Source organism: Cricetulus griseus (genome assembly GCF_003668045.3).
Source record: "Cricetulus griseus strain 17A/GY chromosome 1 unlocalized genomic scaffold, alternate assembly CriGri-PICRH-1.0 chr1_0, whole genome shotgun sequence".
Lineage (NCBI taxonomy): Eukaryota > Metazoa > Chordata > Mammalia > Rodentia > Cricetidae > Cricetulus > Cricetulus griseus.
The window spans coordinates 65268829-65287165 of NW_023276806.1; the positions used below are offsets into that span (position 1 = coordinate 65268829).

Consider the following 18337-nt stretch of genomic DNA (forward strand, 5'->3'; position numbering starts at 1 on the left):
AAAGAACCAAGGCCAGCCTGAGCCCCACAGCAAAACCCTGGGAAGTGTCCTGGGAGACCTTCTGCCAATCTTTCCTTCCTGTGGCTCCTGAAGCTTGAAGGTGGCTCTGTGAGGCAGTGTTGTGTGACTTTTCCTTGGGCGATGCGAACACCTCTCTATTGACACCAGATTGAACACCAGTGACAGACCAAGAAATGGCTGCATGCAAGGCTGGGTTGGTGAACCAAGTTTACTGAACTTACGTACAGCAGCACAAGAAGAGAACTAGAAGACAGACGGAAGCCCTAAAAGGGCTGCACCCCAACGTGAGTAACCACCTCACAAAGGCTGCACAGATGGTGCCCCTCCTTCAGGTAGCTTTCTCTCTCCTGTATACTTCACTCACACACACACCTGCAGACCAGTGACCATAGCTGTGGCAGGTTTACCAGCACAGGGGCGGGGGTGGGGTGGGGGAAAGGGGGTGTGCAGGAGGGAGCCCCTGGAATCTCAGGTGAGGGGCTAATGAGCCTTCCTTTCCTCCCCTGACCTCAGGGGGGAATCTCACCAACCCCCAGAGTCACACCTGGGTGGGAGGCGAGAGCAGCAGATGCATTAGACTCTGCTGCCTTTGACCCTTGTTAGCCAAAAGATTCTACTTGGCTTGCAATATCAAAAGCATTATTTTGCAGCTGGTTATGGTGGCTCATGCCTGTAATCTCCAAAATTAGGAGGCTGAGGCAAGTAGATCATGAGTTTAAAGCTACCCTAGAAAACATAATGAGATACTGTCTTTAAAAAAAAAAAATCCTTCATGGACACTAGGGACTGTAGGTCAGTATTAGAGGGATTGCCTCCAAAGCATGGGTCTTAGGCTTGAAAAATAAATCAATTCCAGAGCTGGGGTGTGGTCCCATGGTAGGTAGAACTCATGCCTAGCATGTTATGACAGCATCTTATACCCAGAATTAAAATGTGTGGTATGTGAGTTTGTGTGCTCTGGGAAAGGACTCTATTGTAGAATTAATGAGGGAAAGTCCTGTATTAATTACTCTTCTCACACTGAGACAAAAATACCCAACAGCAGCAATGTAATGGAGATTTTACTTTGGCTCAGGGTTAGAGCACTGTGTGCCACAGCAGAGGACTTCATGGCAGGAACAGGAGGTGGGTGGTCACAGGGCAGCTAGACTCAGAAAGCGTCAGGAGACAAGAGTGTCTCTTGTTCGATTTTTCCTTCTCTTTCAGTGCAGGCTCCGGTTCGTGGTGTGGTGTTGCTGACATCCAGAGCAAATCTTCCTCTTCCCACCTTGCTTAACCCAAACCCTCACAGGCAATCCCAGAATTGTCTCCCGATGATGATCAAATATTAGCATCACATTCCTAATAGAAATGAGTCAATTTATAATTTGATCAAAAGAAAGTGCTGGCCCTGGTGGCACATGACTGTTTGGCGTTTGTTTTAATTTTTAACTTTTTTTAATGCATGTTTTTGCCTGCATGAAGGTCTCTGCAACACCTACATGCCCCTGCCTTCAGAAACCAGAAGAGGGCCCCAGTCCCTGGGACTGGAGTTACAGATGGTTGTGAGCCACCATGTAGGTGCTGAGACTAGAGTTCTGGTCCTCTGGATGCCGATGACCTTAAACTGCTATGCCACATCTCCAGCCCCCTAACACACACCTTTAATCCCAGCACTTAGGAGGCAGAGGAAGGCAGATCTCTGTGAGTTTGAGGCCAGCCTGGTCTATATAATGACTTCCAGGACACCCGTGGCTACATATTAGTGATAACCAATCTCAAAAAAAAAAAAAAAAAAAAAAGGAAAGAAAGAGAGAAGAGAAGAGAAGAGAAAAGCAAGTCAGCACCCTTATCAGAACCTTTCTTTCCCCCTTTATTTTCCAAACTGATACATTTTCTCACAGTACTAACAAAGTAAAAATGGTACCCTGCACTTTTCAAAATCGCCTTCAGAGAGTAAGGCAGAAACGGCTCCAAGTTCAGGGCCCACTGTGCCAGTGCCGCACACATTACCTAGAGATGCCCCATGGCAGCGGCTCTGGCCTCCCTACTCTGAAACGTCAGACAAGCTGCTGAGTGGCTGTGGCTGCTTCAGTCTGGAAAAGTTGCCTGCGGGTGAGCAGTGCCCTCTGTGGAAGCAGGATCTTCCCACCCCCACCCAACACACCCAGAGTTAACCTTGGCCCTCAAAAATTTCCCAGAAGGGATTCATAAAGGGGTTTTCCCCAGACAAACAGACACCTCATACATACTTGCCACTGAGCACAGATGTTTGCCTGGGGGTGGGAGTGCTGAGAGACAACAAAGGTACACAACTTTAGGGTAGCAGGTAGTCCCAAACAAAGCCAGACAGGCCAGGGCGGGCTAGAACTGGGATGCCCAGAAGGCCTGGATTTATTCTGTATTCTGGTGTCCCTTCTGTCGTCCGCGTCCGCGTCGCACAGAACCTGAAACTCTCCTCTCCGCCCAGCAGGCGGCGCAGCGGCTCCAGGAGCAAGGGGTTAGTGAGATTGTGCTGCGGGGTCTGAGTTTCAGCAAGACTGTTTTGCTCGGTATTTTCCCTATTACCCAATTCCAGGAAAACGTATGCCCAAACACAAGTCCCCTGCCTCCTGCGGGACTCCATGTGGGCAGTGACTTTATCTTAGCAAAGACTTTATCTCAGCCTCATCTCTGCGCTCCAGCCAAAACAGATGAGCCACCTCTCTCTAAAGGCCTGAGTGGCAATGCTGGAGCAGGTCCCGTCGGAGCCGAGGTTCCCGCCACCCTCTCCACCCAGCTCATCCCTGATAGACGCGGGCAGTCAGGAGGCGGACGTGTCCCTGCCAGGCTGGGACCAGGGAGCTGCGCAGCGCGGGATCCCTGTGGCGGCCGCCGGAGGCGATCTGGCCCGAAGCCGTCTCCCCTAGAGACAATCCTGGGCTATTTTCTCTAAAGATGCACTACGGCCGAAGCCCTCTGCGAGCTTCCCAGCAGTCACGTGTTCACACCTTTATAGTGGGTGGCCTCACTCGCCAAACACTGGCTGGCTACTGTTCACGCTGGCGCCGGCAGCGCGACACGGAACAAAACAAAACCCTAGGAAGCAAAGGAACTAGGAGAGGCACTCGCACCACGAGGAGCGAGCGCGTGGGGGACCTTCACCTAGGTGCCCTCCAGATGAGCAAGAGGCGCGTGAGGCGCGCCTCGGGGCTGCCGATAAACTTCGGACCCGGCGGGAGGGGCGGGCCGCACCTAGGATCTGCGTGGGGCTCTGGCACGTCGGTCGCGTAGGGCAGGTGTGCTCTCGGTGGCATGTGCTTGTGCAAAGTCGGACCCTGACCCAGGAGCGGGGTTACGGGGCGCGGCACCTAGTTGGAGCTCAGTAAATATTTATGGTGAGAGCGACAAGTAGGGCCCACCTCCCGGAGGAGGAGGAGGAGGAGGAGGAGGAGGAGGAGGAGGAGGAGGAGGAGGAGGAGGAGGAGAGGAGGAGGAGGAGGAGGAGGAGGAGGAGGAGGAGGAGGGCGGCGGCCAAAGCCCCAGGCTCCTCCCCAGCAGGGTCAGCACCGGACTGGCCGCGGCGTCCTGGCCCCGGCGTAATTACAGGTTCTGCCTCCAGGCCTGGCCGTAAAAAGCCAGGATGAAACGGCATGGAAGCCCAGAAAGCTGGGCCAGAGTCGGCAAAGAGCCCCGGGTCCGCGGCTTGCCCTGATGCGCAGCCGCAGAGAAGGGGTGGGGGCGCACTAAACCGCGGCCCCATCAAACCCTGCAGGCACACAGTCACACACGCAAACTACCAAGCACTCAGCTTCCAACTTTGCAGCTCCAGGAACGCACTCGAGCCTAATCAAACACCTGCCCGCCAGCTCCAACTCAGGCGCAGACGCCGCCAACCCCTCTCCAGACAGCTGCTGATTCTAGAGGTGAATTCCTTCCTGCAAGGTTGTTTACACGGAGCGGGGGAGGGGGTCTGAGCCTGGTACTGGAGTCCTGACGACTGGAGACCCAAGTCAGACGGCTGAGCCAAACACAGCGGCCCAAGCTACCCCTACTCCAGCCCAGCCACCCCCCCTGCACGCCCCAACACGTTTCTCCTCTTCTTCACGCTGTTCACAAGCATTAGCATACGTATGCCCGGCGTTTCGCACGCTTCCGCACACACTCGCAAGTGTCTTTACACCCACCCGCCACCACACGCATTTACACGCGCCATATGTACATGTGTCGGTCCGTTTGTCACCCTTCATGACCGTATCCCCACAGCCCATTTGCAGGGGCGCTTTCTCTCGAGACACACTAGAGACGAATAGACAGGTCATTAGTGTACTTTGGGGCTGTTAAAAAAAAAAAAAAAAAAGAACAGATCCCCTCCTGAGCCCCAGGGTCCTTCCTATCTGTTCCCCTCGCACAAAGTACTGTCGCACTGAGGCACCCTTAGTCCTGGCCGCACACGTTACACACTTGATCACACACAGCGTCGCACTTTATTCCCGGCATCTAAGCGATGACACAATCTCTTGAACAAAGACAACATTGACAAACCCAACAAAAACAAACAGCCGCGTCTGTGTGGGGAGGGGCAGCCAAGCGCAGAGTCTGGGCGGGGGGGGGGGCGGTCGCGAGTGAGAGAGCGTGAGAAGGCGAGCGTGCGGGTCTGGGTGTGAATCCCGGGAAGGTGTGGGTATACCCCCCACTTCGCACCCTGGCACGATCGGCGCCCCGCGCTGCAAAGCGGGGTCCTGCAGCCGCTGGTTCCCAGGCCCACACGTGTGAGTTCTTCCCTTTTCCAGCTTGCGACTGCGCCCAGTCCCACAAAGCCTACAGAGCCTCACACAGACGTCTCCCCCTCTCCCCCCGTAAGCGAACTGCAGCTATGGGGAGATCTGTGCAGACCCCGGAGCGCGCTCGGCCCCTGGGACACGGGAGCGCCCCCCTTCCCGAGCGTCCTCCCTTCCTCCACCTCCCTAGCCACCCAGCCCTGGGGCAGCGCGCGCCGGGCGGGGCGGGGGCGGGGCGGGTGTCGGGCGGCGCCGGCCCAAAAGGCGGAGTCGAGCCGCCCAGAGGCCAGATTTGTGATCGCGGTGCCTACCGTGGAGAGAAGCCAGTGGGAACCCTACACTGCAGAGCTCTCGTCCCGGCCCGGCCCGGCCCGGCCCCACGCTATGGAGTTTCTTTGGGCCCCTCTCTTGGGTCTGTGCTGCAGTCTGGCCGCTGCTGACCGTCACATCGTCTTCTGGAACAGTTCAAATCCCAAGTAAGCCCCAAGACTCCCTCTGGCAGCCTGGGCGCCTGGTTGGCAATGCCTTTCCTCTGGGTAACTGTCCCGGCCACCCCCTGGCCTGAGCCTGGGAGAGGTGGCCAGGGGTGGGAAGGATTCTGTAGCGCCCCACCTCCGTCTTTACCTCCCTTGGTAACTGGCAACACCCGACTCTGGCAGAAACCTGCTCATGCCTGCTTGCACAGGCGCTATTTCAGCCCTTCTCTTCCTGCCCTCTGGCATCCCATCACTCTAAAGTAAGGATCTCATGCCGAGTGTTCTTGCCTTGAGACTTAACATTGGCCCTGTCCTCCAGGGCTGTTTAAGACCCCTCACGAAACTTCTGTGTCCTCTTGTGGTGTGCCCCTTGAGCATTTGTGCCCTAACAGGCACCTATTGACATCAAGAGTAAACACAGTGCTCAGACTCGCCCTGGGAAGACCCTTAGTAAGGGTCTAGATTTCGGGTATTAGGTATTTATTCTGTATTTACGATGACTCTGGAGAGTGCCCCCAAAGACTTTTTGGGGGGTGGCATAAATTAGGTACACGCTGTGCATGGATAGACCGAGGGCGTGGCCAAGGTGGTCACACTAAAGAACTGGTGAGGAGTGTCACTGGGAAGCTAGGGGAGGAGCAGAGGGGGGTTCACAGGGCTACAAAGGGCTAACAGGAAGGAGGTAATTTCTCCAGGGCAGGTTTTAGGGCTATGAAGCAAATGGTATTGGAAGGAAGACACTGTCAGACCCTTTGTTCTTGCCCTTGAGTTTTCTCAAGTTGTGAGAACAGTATTTGGGCAAAACCTAAGGGGGGGTATGGTGGGACAAGGAGAAAAGAGCCTGGTCCCTAAGGGGGGGCAAAACATCACTAAACCACTCCCAGATCCAGTGTGCCCACCTCCCCCTTCCCGAGACAGATGCAATGCCAGTTTCCTCTGGCATTGTGGCACTGCCTCTTGAGGGTCTGTTGTCTAGAGCATGTTGGAGGCAGCACAGAGCCAGCTGCCAACCCTAAGGGCAATGTCTTCCTGGCCCTGAGGTACCACGGCAGCCCAGCCAGCCCTTGAGCCTACCCCTTGCCACCCTGACCCAGTCCTGTGGAAAAGAGCAAAGTCCCTGTTTATGTCCATGCCAGGTGTTGGCTGAAGGAGGAGGAGGGGACAGGAAGCCATGAGTAGGGAGGGGGGAACTCTGGCCTTTTCCGTTCCCAAGCTCCCAGGTTTCCTCTCTTTCAGGAAGGAGCCTCTTCCTTGCCCCCTCCCTGTCTTCTCCACCACTAATGTAGCCCCCCTTTCCAGATGAAGACTAAGTGTCACAAGCAAGCTAAGTGGAGGAGATAGTACCCTTAGAAGTATACCCCACTAAGTATGGCTTCAGCCCTGTCTCTCTGGACGAACACAAGCCCTGTCTTATTTACAGCTACAGGAAAGCCGGTCTAGAGTGGAGGTCATGGGCAGTCTAGCCAGGCCCAGCTTGGGGGAAGAGATGAGTTGGCAATGAGCAGGGCGGGTGTTGGGTTGGCATAGGTGACTCAGGGTAGTGGGCATTAGCCCTGGGATCTCCAGGCAGAGGCAGTGTCAGAGAAGGGTGCCACTGTGAGCTGGGCCCTGGGCTCCCATGGTCCTGGAGAGACAGGCACCCTGGCTATTCAGACTTCTCAGCACCTAGAGGCCAGCGCTGGGGCAAAACCAGTACTGGGCTGTCCCGGGGTCTTGGGGGCTGCTTACAGTTGACAAGTCGAATGTTCCCAGGCTCTCAAGATTGTGTCTGGGCGGGTAGCAGAGGTAGATGAGGCATGAGTCAGTGCCCATCACGGGAATGGGGGAAAGACGCCAGGCCCAGAGCTGAAATACCTGTTCTGAAATGGCTCCTATGTTTATCTCTCTGGAGAGGAATTTTAAAAGCCTCCCTCTGCTTCTCTCTCTTTTCCCCAGGGTGGGGGAGGGGCCTGCTAAGCCTGGTTCTAGAGGCTGCAAGCTGTTGCAAGGCCAGGCCTCTAAAGGGTCACGATGACTGGGTGGTGGGTGGCCACCATGGAACCCCACCATCACCATGGGCACCACCCATGCCAAGGACTTGGATTTAAGGCAAATTGGCAGCCAGCTCTGCTGAGCCTCTCACTGGCAGTGCTTGGGAGATTTCCGAGAGGCTGACTGGCTTTCAGCGGGTGGGGGAAGCACTTCCCCACTGCTAAGACCCTACCCAGGCTGGAGCCAGGTGTCTGGAGCTAAGGGGGAGGGGCTGGTGGGCAGTCAGGCTGGAGCCTGCACGGCTTGAGGGGGAACCGCCTGGGGGAGGGGAGCTGGCTCCACCTGGGGAGAAGGGAAAGGCAGAAGCAGGCTTGAGTCTAAGAATTGTAGCATTTCATCGGGGAAGGTGGAATTATGACTCTTGGAGATAAAAAAAAAAAAAAGACAGGGATGTTTGGAGGTGCTCTGAGGAAATGGGACAAGGAGATCAGGACATAAGTTTGAGTAACAAGAAAGGGAGAGTTGAGTAAACTGATAAGAATGGTTTTACTATCTGTGAGTCTGGGTTTGGACCAGGGATTGGGTGCTGAAGGGTAATGGAAATCTGAGAGAGACTCTTTGAGGGGCAGGACAAGATGAGATAAGCAAAGCAAAGGGTGTGTGTGATGAGGGCGCCACTCCGAGGTAGAGAGAGAGAGACCTTGGCTCCAGAATCCAGAATGGCCCAGATTGAAGTCTACTGGCATTTAAAAAAAGCACCTGGGGAAACACAGCAGGGGGTGAGATGCAGAAATACTTAGAACTGCCGATCCTTGGGCAAATACTGGGTATTCTAGAAGGCACTTTGGTACCTGAATGATACTTAGTGGATGTTATTTGGAGAATGAGTAGGAGGTGATGGTGGTGAAAGAATGGTTGAAGATGCAGGAGGAAGATGAAAGAAATCAAGATCAGTAAATACACTAGTTAAGATTTTGGAAAACGCCGCGCGTTGGTGGCGCACGCACTCGGGAGGCAGAGGCAGAGGCAGGTGGATCTCTGTGAGTTCGAGGCCAGCCTGGTCTCCAAAGCGAGTGCCAGGATAGGCTCCAAAGCTACACAGAGAAACCCTGTCTCAAAAAAAAAAAAAAAAAAAAAATTAAAAAAGATTTTGGAAAAAATCTTTGGGTATGCAGGTGAGATGTGAGGGATGCTGAGACCAGTGGGAAGCTCCAGGCTCTGGCCTGATTTCTGAGTAATCTGCTTCCTCCTGCTTTACATGGGCCCAGGTTCCGGGAGGAGGACTACACTGTACACGTGAGGCTGAATGATTACCTAGACATCATCTGCCCACATTACGAGGATGACTCTGTGGCAGATGCTGCCATGGAGCGGTATACACTGTACATGGTGGAGCACCAGGAGTATGTGGCATGCCAGCCCCAGTCAAAGGACCAGGTCCGCTGGAAGTGCAACCAGCCTGGTGCCAAGCACGGCCCAGAGAAGCTGTCTGAGAAATTCCAGCGCTTCACACCTTTCACCTTGGGCAAGGAGTTCAAGGAAGGACACAGCTACTACTACATCTGTGAGTACATAAGGTCACTGGTGGCCGCAGCATGGGCCTGGGTGCTTGCTTCGTGGGGAGTCAAGTAGCATAGAGCCCACCCCTTAACAATATCGCAGATGTGGAACAAGCTTCAGGTGTGTCCTAGGCACTCTGTCTGACACATGGGCAGAAAGTTACTAAAACACTCCTAGGCCCTGTCTTCAAGGAAGCTGGGAAGGAACCCATATAAAGCATCAGGCCAGTAGAAGAGTGTGATGTGATAGACATGAACACAAGGCACTTGGGAAAATGACCTGTGTACCTGCCAAGGTCAAAGACAGAAATGACTGAGTATGACAAGGACAAGAGGCACAAAGAGAGGGTGACGCTTCTGGAGCTCCTGGAATGACAGGCATACAAGAAGTAGCGATGGGCTTGGAAAGTGGGTAGGACAGAATACTAGTAAGAGACTAAACTTCCTCCTGAGGGTGGCAGAACCCCACTGATGAATCCTGAGAGTTACAAGGTCCAGGCTTTGAGAAGGCTAGATCCGGGGCTTATTCTCTGGCTGAGTCTAGGCCAGCATGGAAAATATTGGTCCAAGGAAAGGGAAGTTACACATTTCTGAACACTTCACCCAATTTCAGGCTGGGAGTCATGAAAGATGGAATGTGTATATGGAAGAGACATTGTCCACGTTCCTGTCACTCGACTGCTAAAGTTGAGTGTTATTACAGAGAATGAGAGATGGAACTGAACACTGATCAGAAAGTAGGCAAAAAACCTGAAAATAAATATCAAGGTTAGGCGAAGCGTGGTGGCTCACACCAGTAATCTAGGCACTCCGGAGAATGAGTGAATTCAAGGGCAGCCTAGGCTACAGTCAAGGTTTCAGGTCATTGTGGGCTAGAGTGAGACTGTCCCTAAAAAAAAAAAAAAAGAACAGAGGCTGGACAGTGGTGACACATGCCTTTAATTCCATCACTCAGGAGGCAGAGGCAGATGGATCTCTGAGTTCAAGGCCAGCCTGGTCTACAGAGTGAGTTGCAGGACAGCCAGGGCTATACAGTGAAACTCTGTATTGAAAAACCATAATTAATAAATAATAAAAAATAAAAATCAGCTAACATTGGAGAATATTATTTTAAGGTGTGTTACTTTTGTTTATGTTGCATTTGTTTAACTCTGAAGCTATGGTACTTTGCCTGTCTAAAATGCTTGATGGTCTAATAAAGAGCTAAATGGACAATAGAGAGGGAGGAGAGAGACAATAGAGAGGATAGGTGGGGCTGGCAGGCAGAGAGGTAAATATGAGGAGAAATCTGGGAGAAAAAAAGGATCAGGGAACGAGAGAGTTAGGAGGAGAACTTCAGGGGCCAGCCACCCAGCTACAGAGGTATACAGCCAGACACGGAGTAAGAAGGAGAGAAAGGTACACAGGAATAAAGAAAAATAAAAGCCTCAAGATATCCCAAAGATAGATGGGATAATTTCAGAAAAGCTGGCAAGAAACAAGCCAAGCTAAGGCTAGGCATTTATAACTAAGAATAAGCCTCTGTGTGTGATTTATTTGGGAGCAAGGTGGTGGGCCCCCCAAAGAGTCCAAAGAGCCTAAGAGCAAAAGAGCAAAAACAACCAACTACAAACTTCTGCATAAGCCCAGCAATCTAAATTCTGCCCAGAACCCACACAAGTCAGCTGTGGTGGCCCAGATCCCACATAAAAGTTCAGATGCAGTGGTGTACATTGGTAATCCCAGCATTCCTATAGGGTGATAGAAGGCAGGGACAAGAAAATTAGCCTTGGTGGGCATGGTGGTCCTAACCTTTAATTCCAACACTTGGGAGGCATAGGCATGTGTCAGTCAATCTTAGGACTGCAAGGGCTTTGTAGAGAGACCCTATCCCCCCTCCCCCCCCCAAAAAAAAACAAAGAAAAGAAAATCGGCCTTATTGAGTATGCAGTGTAGAAGCAAGGTGGAAGGCAAGAACTGACTCCCATTATTTATGGTCTGTCTTTCACACATGTTTCGTGACATACGCTGAAGAGGAAGAAAAAAAAAACTTTAAAATAATAATAAAGGTTGGGTATGGTATTGAGTGCTTTTATGCAGCACTCAGGAGACAGAGGCAGGTAGATTTTTGTGAGTTTGAAGCTAGCCTGGTCTACATAACAAATTCTAGGGTAGCCAATGGTACATAGTGAAATCTTGTCTTAAATAATTAATTAATTACTTAAAGTGAGCAGAGTCAAATTTGAGCTCATCTTCTTCTAGCAAAGGTTCTTTTTTTTTTTTTTTTTTTTTGATGCAAACTGCATGAGGCTTTATTATAGTTGTTTAACGAGCTAACCCTATGTTAGCTCGGGTCTTTTCATCCACCCGCCATGTCGGATGGCTAGAAAGACAGCTCGAAGCGTCTGCATAGAGATCTTATAGGGCAGCATAAGGGGAGTGTCTAGGGGTATGCACTGGCTCAGGATTGGTGTGCCTCCAGGCTTGGAGGGTTCTAGCAAAGGTTCTTTCCTTAACATCCTATTGACTTACTTTACAGCCAAACCTATCCACCATCAAGAAAACCAGTGCTTGAAGTTGAAGGTGACTGTCAATGGCAAAATCAGTGAGTGTCAAAGCCTGTAGATGCCTCCTTCCACCCGTGCTGAGCTTGTCTAGTGGAAGGGATGGGGAGGTAGTTGTTTCTCTGCCTCCTGTTGCAATACCTGATCTACTGTTATTCTTATCTTTCAGCCCATAGTCCTCAGGCCCATGCCAATTCTCAGGAGAAGAGACTTCCAGCAGGTAGGGAGCTAGAGCCAGTTGGGCCTGGGTCACAGGAAGGGGTTTGCTAAAAGAAGCTGGGGCTAGAAGTGGCTCCTTTGCCACAGGGGGCAGGCCACATCCTGTTTGGCTAGAAGCCGGTGCGAATAGTAGAGTTGCTTACCTTGTGGGTCTTTACCTTCTCACCCCACAGATGACCCAGAGGTTCAAGTTCTGCACAGCATTGGTCAGAGCGCTGCTCCCCGACTCTTCCCATTGGTCTGGGCTGTGCTGCTCCTGCCACTGCTGCTACTGCAAACTCAGTGAAGTCGGATGCTTCACCTGGCTTACGGATTGGAACTGGGCTAAGGGCAGGGAAAAGCACCCCAAAGTTCCAGCCCTGGGAACCACTCCCACTACATGCACAAGCTGCCACCCTGAAGCCTCAGAGGGTTCAGTATTAAGGGTTTCGACCCAAAGGAGTTCAACCAGCCTGACTGTGCCATTCCTGCCTCCACTTCAGAGGGATGGAGAAAGAAGTGGGGACAGTCCTTTCCCTGCGATTTCTACCTTTAAGCCAAAGAAACAAGCTGTGCAGTCCTGGCCCGTTTTAAGGGCCCAGTGGGAGATGAGCTGGAAGGGCCTGAGGTCATGCAGTTGGACACTAAAGACACCCTTCCCCGAGGAAGCCATGATGTCCAGATGAACTGACTGAAGGAAAAGCTTGAGACAGCTTCCTGCGTGGGAGCCAGGTACAGGAGAGGCAGCATGCTTGGGCTGACCCAGCATCTCTGCAAGGTTTCCACCTGCTGAGCTGCCAGAGAGGTTTGTAGCCAGGCACTGACTGTATCCTCCCCATCCTTCAGGCAGCATTCCCTGGAGCTGTGCCAATACGAGGACTATACTGGTTTTAGAGTATAGCTGTAAGGGCAGTGCCCGTGTGTACAGTCTGTGTAGAATGTATCTTAAAGGGCAGGGCCCACATGTACAGTGTCTGTATATAAACATCTGTGTCTGCTCATTTCTACAACTGGAGTTTTTTTATACAGTGTTCTTGGATTCATAATAAAGAAATGTTTTTGGTTTTTTGGATATGTTCTTCTGCCCTTCTGTATTGATTTATGACCACATAGTCCCTTCTGTGTGTTGGGCTCAGTTCGACACCAGAAGCAACTGGGGCTGGTGGTACACACCTATAATCCCAGCTACTTGCTAGATGGTGGTGGTGGCCTATGCCTTTAAACCCAGTTCTCAGGAGGCAGAGGCAGGAGGATCTCTGTGAGTTCAAGGCCAGCCTGTTCTACAAATCGAGTTCCAGGACAGGCTCCAAAGCTACTTGGAGAAAAATCTGTCTTGAAAAAACAAAAGAAAAAAAAAAAAAAGTAGAGTGCTAACCTACTATGTGTAAACCCTGGGTTAAATTCTCAGCAGCAGAGAGCATAAGCACAGGCTCATACCTATAATCCCAGCACTCAGAAGGTTGAGCAAGAAGATTGCCAACATTTCAGTGCCAGCCTGTGCTACAGTGAGACCTTGTCTCACAAATAATAAAATAAATAAGTAAATAAATAAAAGACAAAATAAGTAAGTGGCTAGGATCAAGGGAAAAAGATATAAGACACAACTTGGCTTAATTTCTTTCTCTTTCTGAAAAACACATGTTCTTACCAGGTCAGAGGGAGGGTATTTCCTCCAGGGGTTCTCCAGGAGAATTCCCTATAGTAGTTTGCTGGATTCCTCTCCGCACCCCATTCTGTTAAGTTCTTCCTGTCCAACTCTAAACCCACTCTCATCAGCCTCAAGCGCAGGGCTTTGGCATACCACACAGGTACTCATGCTGTCTGAGTGAGTCAGGGAGCTGGATGCCAGCTGAAGCATGTGCACAGCCCCACCAGCAGAGCTGCGTGGGAGGCTGGGAGGGAAAGTTCCCAGCAGCAAGTATGTAGGAACAGGGGGCCAGGGTAGGGTTGCCCATGGAGAGGGCAGGTTGTGTAAGGGAGGGCATCTGAAGAAAGATGGCAACGCCTGGCAATTTAAGGAACAGGCTAAAAAGATTTCAGTAACCTTCAGGGGAAACCTCCCAAGGTTCTGATATGTCTTCTGGCATACAAGGACATATAGGAGCACAGAAGTTGAGGCTAATGGCCTAGATGACCCAAGGGTGGGCAGAGTGTGAGGAGGGACCCTGTTGGGGACAAATGCATGGTCCCTACTAAAAGCATTAAAGCACAATCCGAAGGCGAAACTCAGGAACACATAACAGCAAACCACCCAGCCAGCATGCAGCGCTGGTGTGGCAGAGGCCCCAGTTCCGGTGCAGTTCTGGCGAGGGCGGGTTCCGGCGCCGGTCCGCGGGGAGGGGCGTGGCTTCGCGGGCGCCAGCTCTGGGCCTAAACAGCCGGAGCACAGCCCTGGGCGAGGGAACCGACTCCGGTGGGATGGAGGCGGGCGGCGTGGCAGACTCTTTTCTTTCCGGTGCCTGCGTGCTCTTCACCCTGGGCATGTTCTCCACTGGCCTGTGAGAGCGCGGATGGACTGGGCTGGGAATAGGACCAGGAAATCAGGAAAGCAAAGTGGTCAAGAGACGTGGCTACAATTTCTAGCCAGAATGAAAGTGGAATAGGGTTGGGTGATCTGGGGTGCTAGAGCAAGGCTGGCCCCTCGGCCTGAGCGGGGAGATCTGCTTGTTGTTCAGGGTGGGTGACAAGCCCCGAGGAATCTGCTACCCATTCCTAACAATTCCCTTTGGGTCCCCTTCCAGCTCGGACCTCAGGCACATGCAGAGGACACGGAGCGTGGACAGCATCCAGTTCCTGCCTTTTCTCACCACGGATGTCAAGTGAGAGTATTGTTGACTGTGACGGGAAAGGCTGAGGGAGGCACAAGAGGTCTCTGGGGACCCCCTGCCACATAACCCCCCTCCCCTCACAGTAACCTGGGCTGGCTGAGTTATGGAGTCTTGAAGGGAGATGGGACCCTCATCATCGTCAATATCGTGGGTGCTGTCCTTCAGACGCTCTATATCCTGGCATATCTGCACTACAGTCCTCAGAAGGTAGAGGCCCTCCCTCGCGCCCACCTCGGCTGCACTCCCTGCCACGTTAGCAGAGCAGACACTGGTTCCTGGAAGACTAGTAGGATGTCAGTACTTCCTTTTCCTAGAATGCCCTTCTGGTTCTCCTTCCCATGAAGCCAACCCTACAAATCACACACACACACAGCCACCCATTGTCCCCTTGCTCACAGGGCTGGTGGCTTACCTAGCCCAGTGGTGTCAGTGCTAACCTATTCTCTCCAACAGGCCCGGGAGAAAGAGCTATACTGTCTCTGATAGTTCCTTTAGGGTTAGGACCAGGGCCAGTGGCTAAGAATGGCCATTAGCTATGCTTTCCCATTCAATCACAAAAAACATTCATTAGTCTCTTACTGTAAGTGTGAGAGACTCATGTGAAAAGATACTTTTCCCTTCCCTGGAGACCTCCAGTGTTGTGTGGATGAGACTTCCTTCAAGTAATTGGTGAAATAGAGACTGACATGAATGAAGGCTGGGATAAAAGTTGATTTCCCCATTAGAGCATGGACGAAGACAGGATGAAGCAATCCCAGCAGAGAAATCAGTGTTCTGGTACAGATGCAAGTAAGACGCTTCTCCCCTGCAGCATGCTGTGCTCCTGCAGACTGCAGCCCTGCTGGGGGTCCTTCTCCTGGGTTATGGCTACTTTTGGCTTCTGGTGCCAGACCTTGAGGCCCGGCTTCAGCAGCTAGGCCTCTTCTGCAGTGTCTTTACCATCAGCATGTACCTCTCACCACTGGCTGACTTGGTGAGTGGGGGTGGCCACAAGGTAGGGGAGATCAGAAGGGCTAGGCTGCCTTAGCCAGAGACTGGCTAATACTCCAGAGGAAAAGAAGACCCCAGCTCCTGGAAGAAGGCCAGGCAGGAGTGGTGGGTAAGGGAGATGCAGGAGAGAGCTGGGTCAAAGATCAGAGGGATTTGGGTCTTTTTTTTTTTTTTTTTTTTTTCCACAAGGAAATTCTTAGGCTAGGGCTCAGGAATGGTACTATAAGCCTGAACCAGGAGTACTTTTGCCACAGGCCAAGATCATTCAGACTAAGTCTACCCAGCGTCTCTCCTTCTCACTCACCATCGCCACCTTCCTTTCTTCTACCTCCTGGTCCATCTACGGGTTTCGACTCAGAGACCCATATATCACGGTAAGATCCTGGATGGGAAGAGGAGTCTACAAAGCAGAAACTAGTTCCTGTCTTACAGCAGCCTTTTGATTGCAGGTGCCCAACCTTCCAGGGATCATTACCAGCCTGATCCGACTTGGGCTTTTCTGCAAGTATCCCCCAGAACATGACAGAAAATACCGCCTTCTGCAAACCTGACCACAGCCACCTTAGGGCCAATATGATACCAAAGAGCTCCTGTTTCTGCTGGTCCTCCTGACCACTTCCATGGGTGCAATAGGTTGTGAGAAAAAGGCTGATTTTGAAAATAGAGGGATCAAAGAAGGACTTTTACGTAGATCAGATGGGACCTATGGGATGAAATCGAATTTTTGAAGAGAGATTATCTTTTCTCATTTTGGAGGCTGAGGTGGTATCTTTAGAATGTGCCTTAAAATAAAGTGTTCTCCACCCCTGCCTGTAGGGTTTGTGCTTTCTTCATGATTCTCAACCTTCCTGGTGGGCCTAGTGACTGGGCTCCTAAGACTGGCTCAGAAAAGGTATCTGAAAGAACTAGAAGGCACAAAGACCCAGAAGGCCTTCTAAAAAGAAAAAAAACTTGAAAGTTATAAAAAAAAAAAATGGAAGTTAGGTATACATACTTCCTAGCCCTGTGTGGGAAGCCTGGAATCCCAGCATTTAAAAGGTTGAGGCAGAGCTTGGTGATGGCGCACGCCTTTAATCCCAGCACTCAGGAGGCAGAGGCAGGCAGATCTCTGACTTGAGGCTAGCCTGGTCTACAGAGGAGTTCCAGGACAGTCAGGGTTGCACAGAGACACTCTGTCTTGAACAAAACAAACTCAAAGGTTGGGGCAGGAGGACAAGGTTGGGGGCAGCCTGGGCAACACTGCAAGTTGTAAGCCAAGTTGGACTACTTAGTAAAACCACCGAAACAAATAAAACAAATTTGGGGAAGTAGCTCAGTTGAGGGCTTCCATATTTGAAGCCCAGTAGGTAATCAATTCCCCAGCACCACATAAGCTAGTCATGGTGGTTTTGGCCTGTAATTAGAGGAGATGAGAGACAGACAATCAAAATCATCCAAGGCCATATGTCTGGGTTCGAGACCAGTCTGGGATACATGAGATCCTATTAAAAAAAAATCTGAGAAGGGGACAGAATGCCACCAAAAGGCAAAGGCAAAGCCTGGGAAGTTGGCTCTCCTGCCTTGCACTTTTTGACTTCTGGTATACAGAACCCCCAATACCCGTCGTCCACACTCAAAACTAAACCAGGTTAGAAAATAAACTTCACTTTAATAGGGAATGAGGAAGGATGTCCGGGCAGGAATGGGTGACGGTGTCAGAAGCGAAGCCCCCTGCGGGCTAAATCTGCTCGCGCCTCCAGGATCTGGCTCTGCAGCTCTCGGGCGGCGTCTTCGCAGTCGTGAAATGTGGCCACTCGATAGCCCACAGTGCCGAGGGCATAGCAGCCAGCGGACACCAGCAGGTAGGCAGGCAGAGGCCATAGGACCTCCTGGCAGGGGAAAGGCAGTTCCAGGCCCAGAGCTCCCATGGTCAGGGCAGCCCAGGCAGAGCCTAAGAGCGCCAGTCCCCAAAGCCACTGGGTTAACTTCGTCATGGTCCCTGCAAGGAGAGAAATCAAGGCTAGCGATCCTTTCTACCATTACCCGCTTTGCATCTGGCCAGTCACTTCCACCCTTTCACCTTTCCACTAAGCCCGCCACCTAAGAGTACCTCTGAGCGTCGCGCTGACAAGGTCCGCATCAGCGTCCGGAAATCCTCTTCTACTCCCTCCCTTCCTCCGCACTGCCTTCTGGGAACTGTAGTTCTCATGACAACACCTGGGGAACTTCCGGCCGCGCTCAGGTCCGGGAAAGTTACAGACCGCTTTTCGAAAATCGCAGGCTAAGTCCAGAGGAGATTTTGCTCTAGACTGGCTGGAATTTGTGGAAAGTCTGAGGATACGCCAAAAAGTTGCAGTAAGATGGGAGTGTAATATCGTCGCCTTAAACTCAGCTCTCCAGCGCACAAACCCCACTCATTCAATTATTCAAGCCCTCTTCCCAACACTGAAGATGAACGCGCCTCCTCACACCTGCTAGGCAATACTCTACCACTGAGCCCTTTTTATTTTGAAACAGAATTTTACTAAATACTCAGAATGATCTTGAACTCCAATTTGAGGCTCCGTCTGAAATAAACAGGCTGGTCATGGTCAGAATGGAACATACCTATGATTCCAGGGCAACTCAACAAAAGAAGATCATTGCAAGATAAGATAAAGGGTTGGCTTCAGAATTCCAATTTAAATAAAACATGAGGGTTTTTCGTTTGGTTTTTGCTTTGTTTGGCTTTAAAGTTTTTATTTATGTGTCTCTGTGTGAGCATATGCTATGTACATCATTCAGGTACTTGCAGAGGCCAGAAGAGGTTATCAGATGCCCTGAGCAGCAGCTACTGGCAGTTGTGAGCTGTGTGCCATTGGTGCTAGGAACCAAACTCTGATCCTTTGGAAGAGCAGCAAGTACACTTTACTGAGCCATCTTTGCAGCCTGGGTTTGGTTTTGTGTTGTTTTGCTCTGGTTTGAGGCAGAATCTCATGTACTCCAGGCTGTCGGGGAGCATGACACATTCTGAGAAGGACCCTGAACTCTTGA

The 18337-nt window shown here is 51.5% G+C and overlaps 3 protein-coding genes across 4 annotated transcripts; 2 read left to right on the forward strand and 1 right to left on the reverse strand.

Moving 5' to 3' along the window:
• The first annotated feature begins 5037 nt into the window (after positions 1-5037).
• Efna1 (ephrin A1) lies at positions 5038-12581 on the forward strand. Its single transcript, XM_027393232.2, has 5 exons — positions 5038-5236; positions 8476-8771; positions 11285-11350; positions 11479-11529; positions 11702-12581. Exons 1-5 carry the CDS (start codon positions 5145-5147, stop codon positions 11812-11814), a joined length of 618 nt encoding a protein of 205 aa, XP_027249033.1. The 5' UTR covers positions 5038-5144; the 3' UTR covers positions 11815-12581.
• Positions 12582-13844: 1263 nt separating this feature from the next.
• Slc50a1 (solute carrier family 50 member 1) lies at positions 13845-16136 on the forward strand. 2 transcript variants are annotated; one of them, XM_027393227.2, is made up of 6 exons: positions 13845-14005; positions 14249-14326; positions 14419-14542; positions 15147-15308; positions 15580-15699; positions 15775-16136. In XM_027393227.2, exons 1-6 carry the CDS (start codon positions 13926-13928, stop codon positions 15874-15876), a joined length of 666 nt encoding a protein of 221 aa, XP_027249028.1. In that variant the 5' UTR covers positions 13845-13925; the 3' UTR covers positions 15877-16136. The 2 variants fall into 2 exon arrangements, with proteins under 2 accessions (XP_027249028.1, XP_027249029.1); XM_027393228.2 differs by lacking the exon at positions 15147-15308.
• Positions 16137-16957: 821 nt separating this feature from the next.
• On the reverse strand, positions 16958-17469 carry Dpm3 (dolichyl-phosphate mannosyltransferase subunit 3, regulatory). Its single transcript, NM_001246710.2, is given in 2 exon segments — positions 16958-17303; positions 17415-17469. A coding segment is annotated over 1 exon segment (279 nt). The 5' UTR covers positions 17299-17303; positions 17415-17469; the 3' UTR covers positions 16958-17019.
• Between the last annotated feature and the right edge of the window lie 868 nt (positions 17470-18337).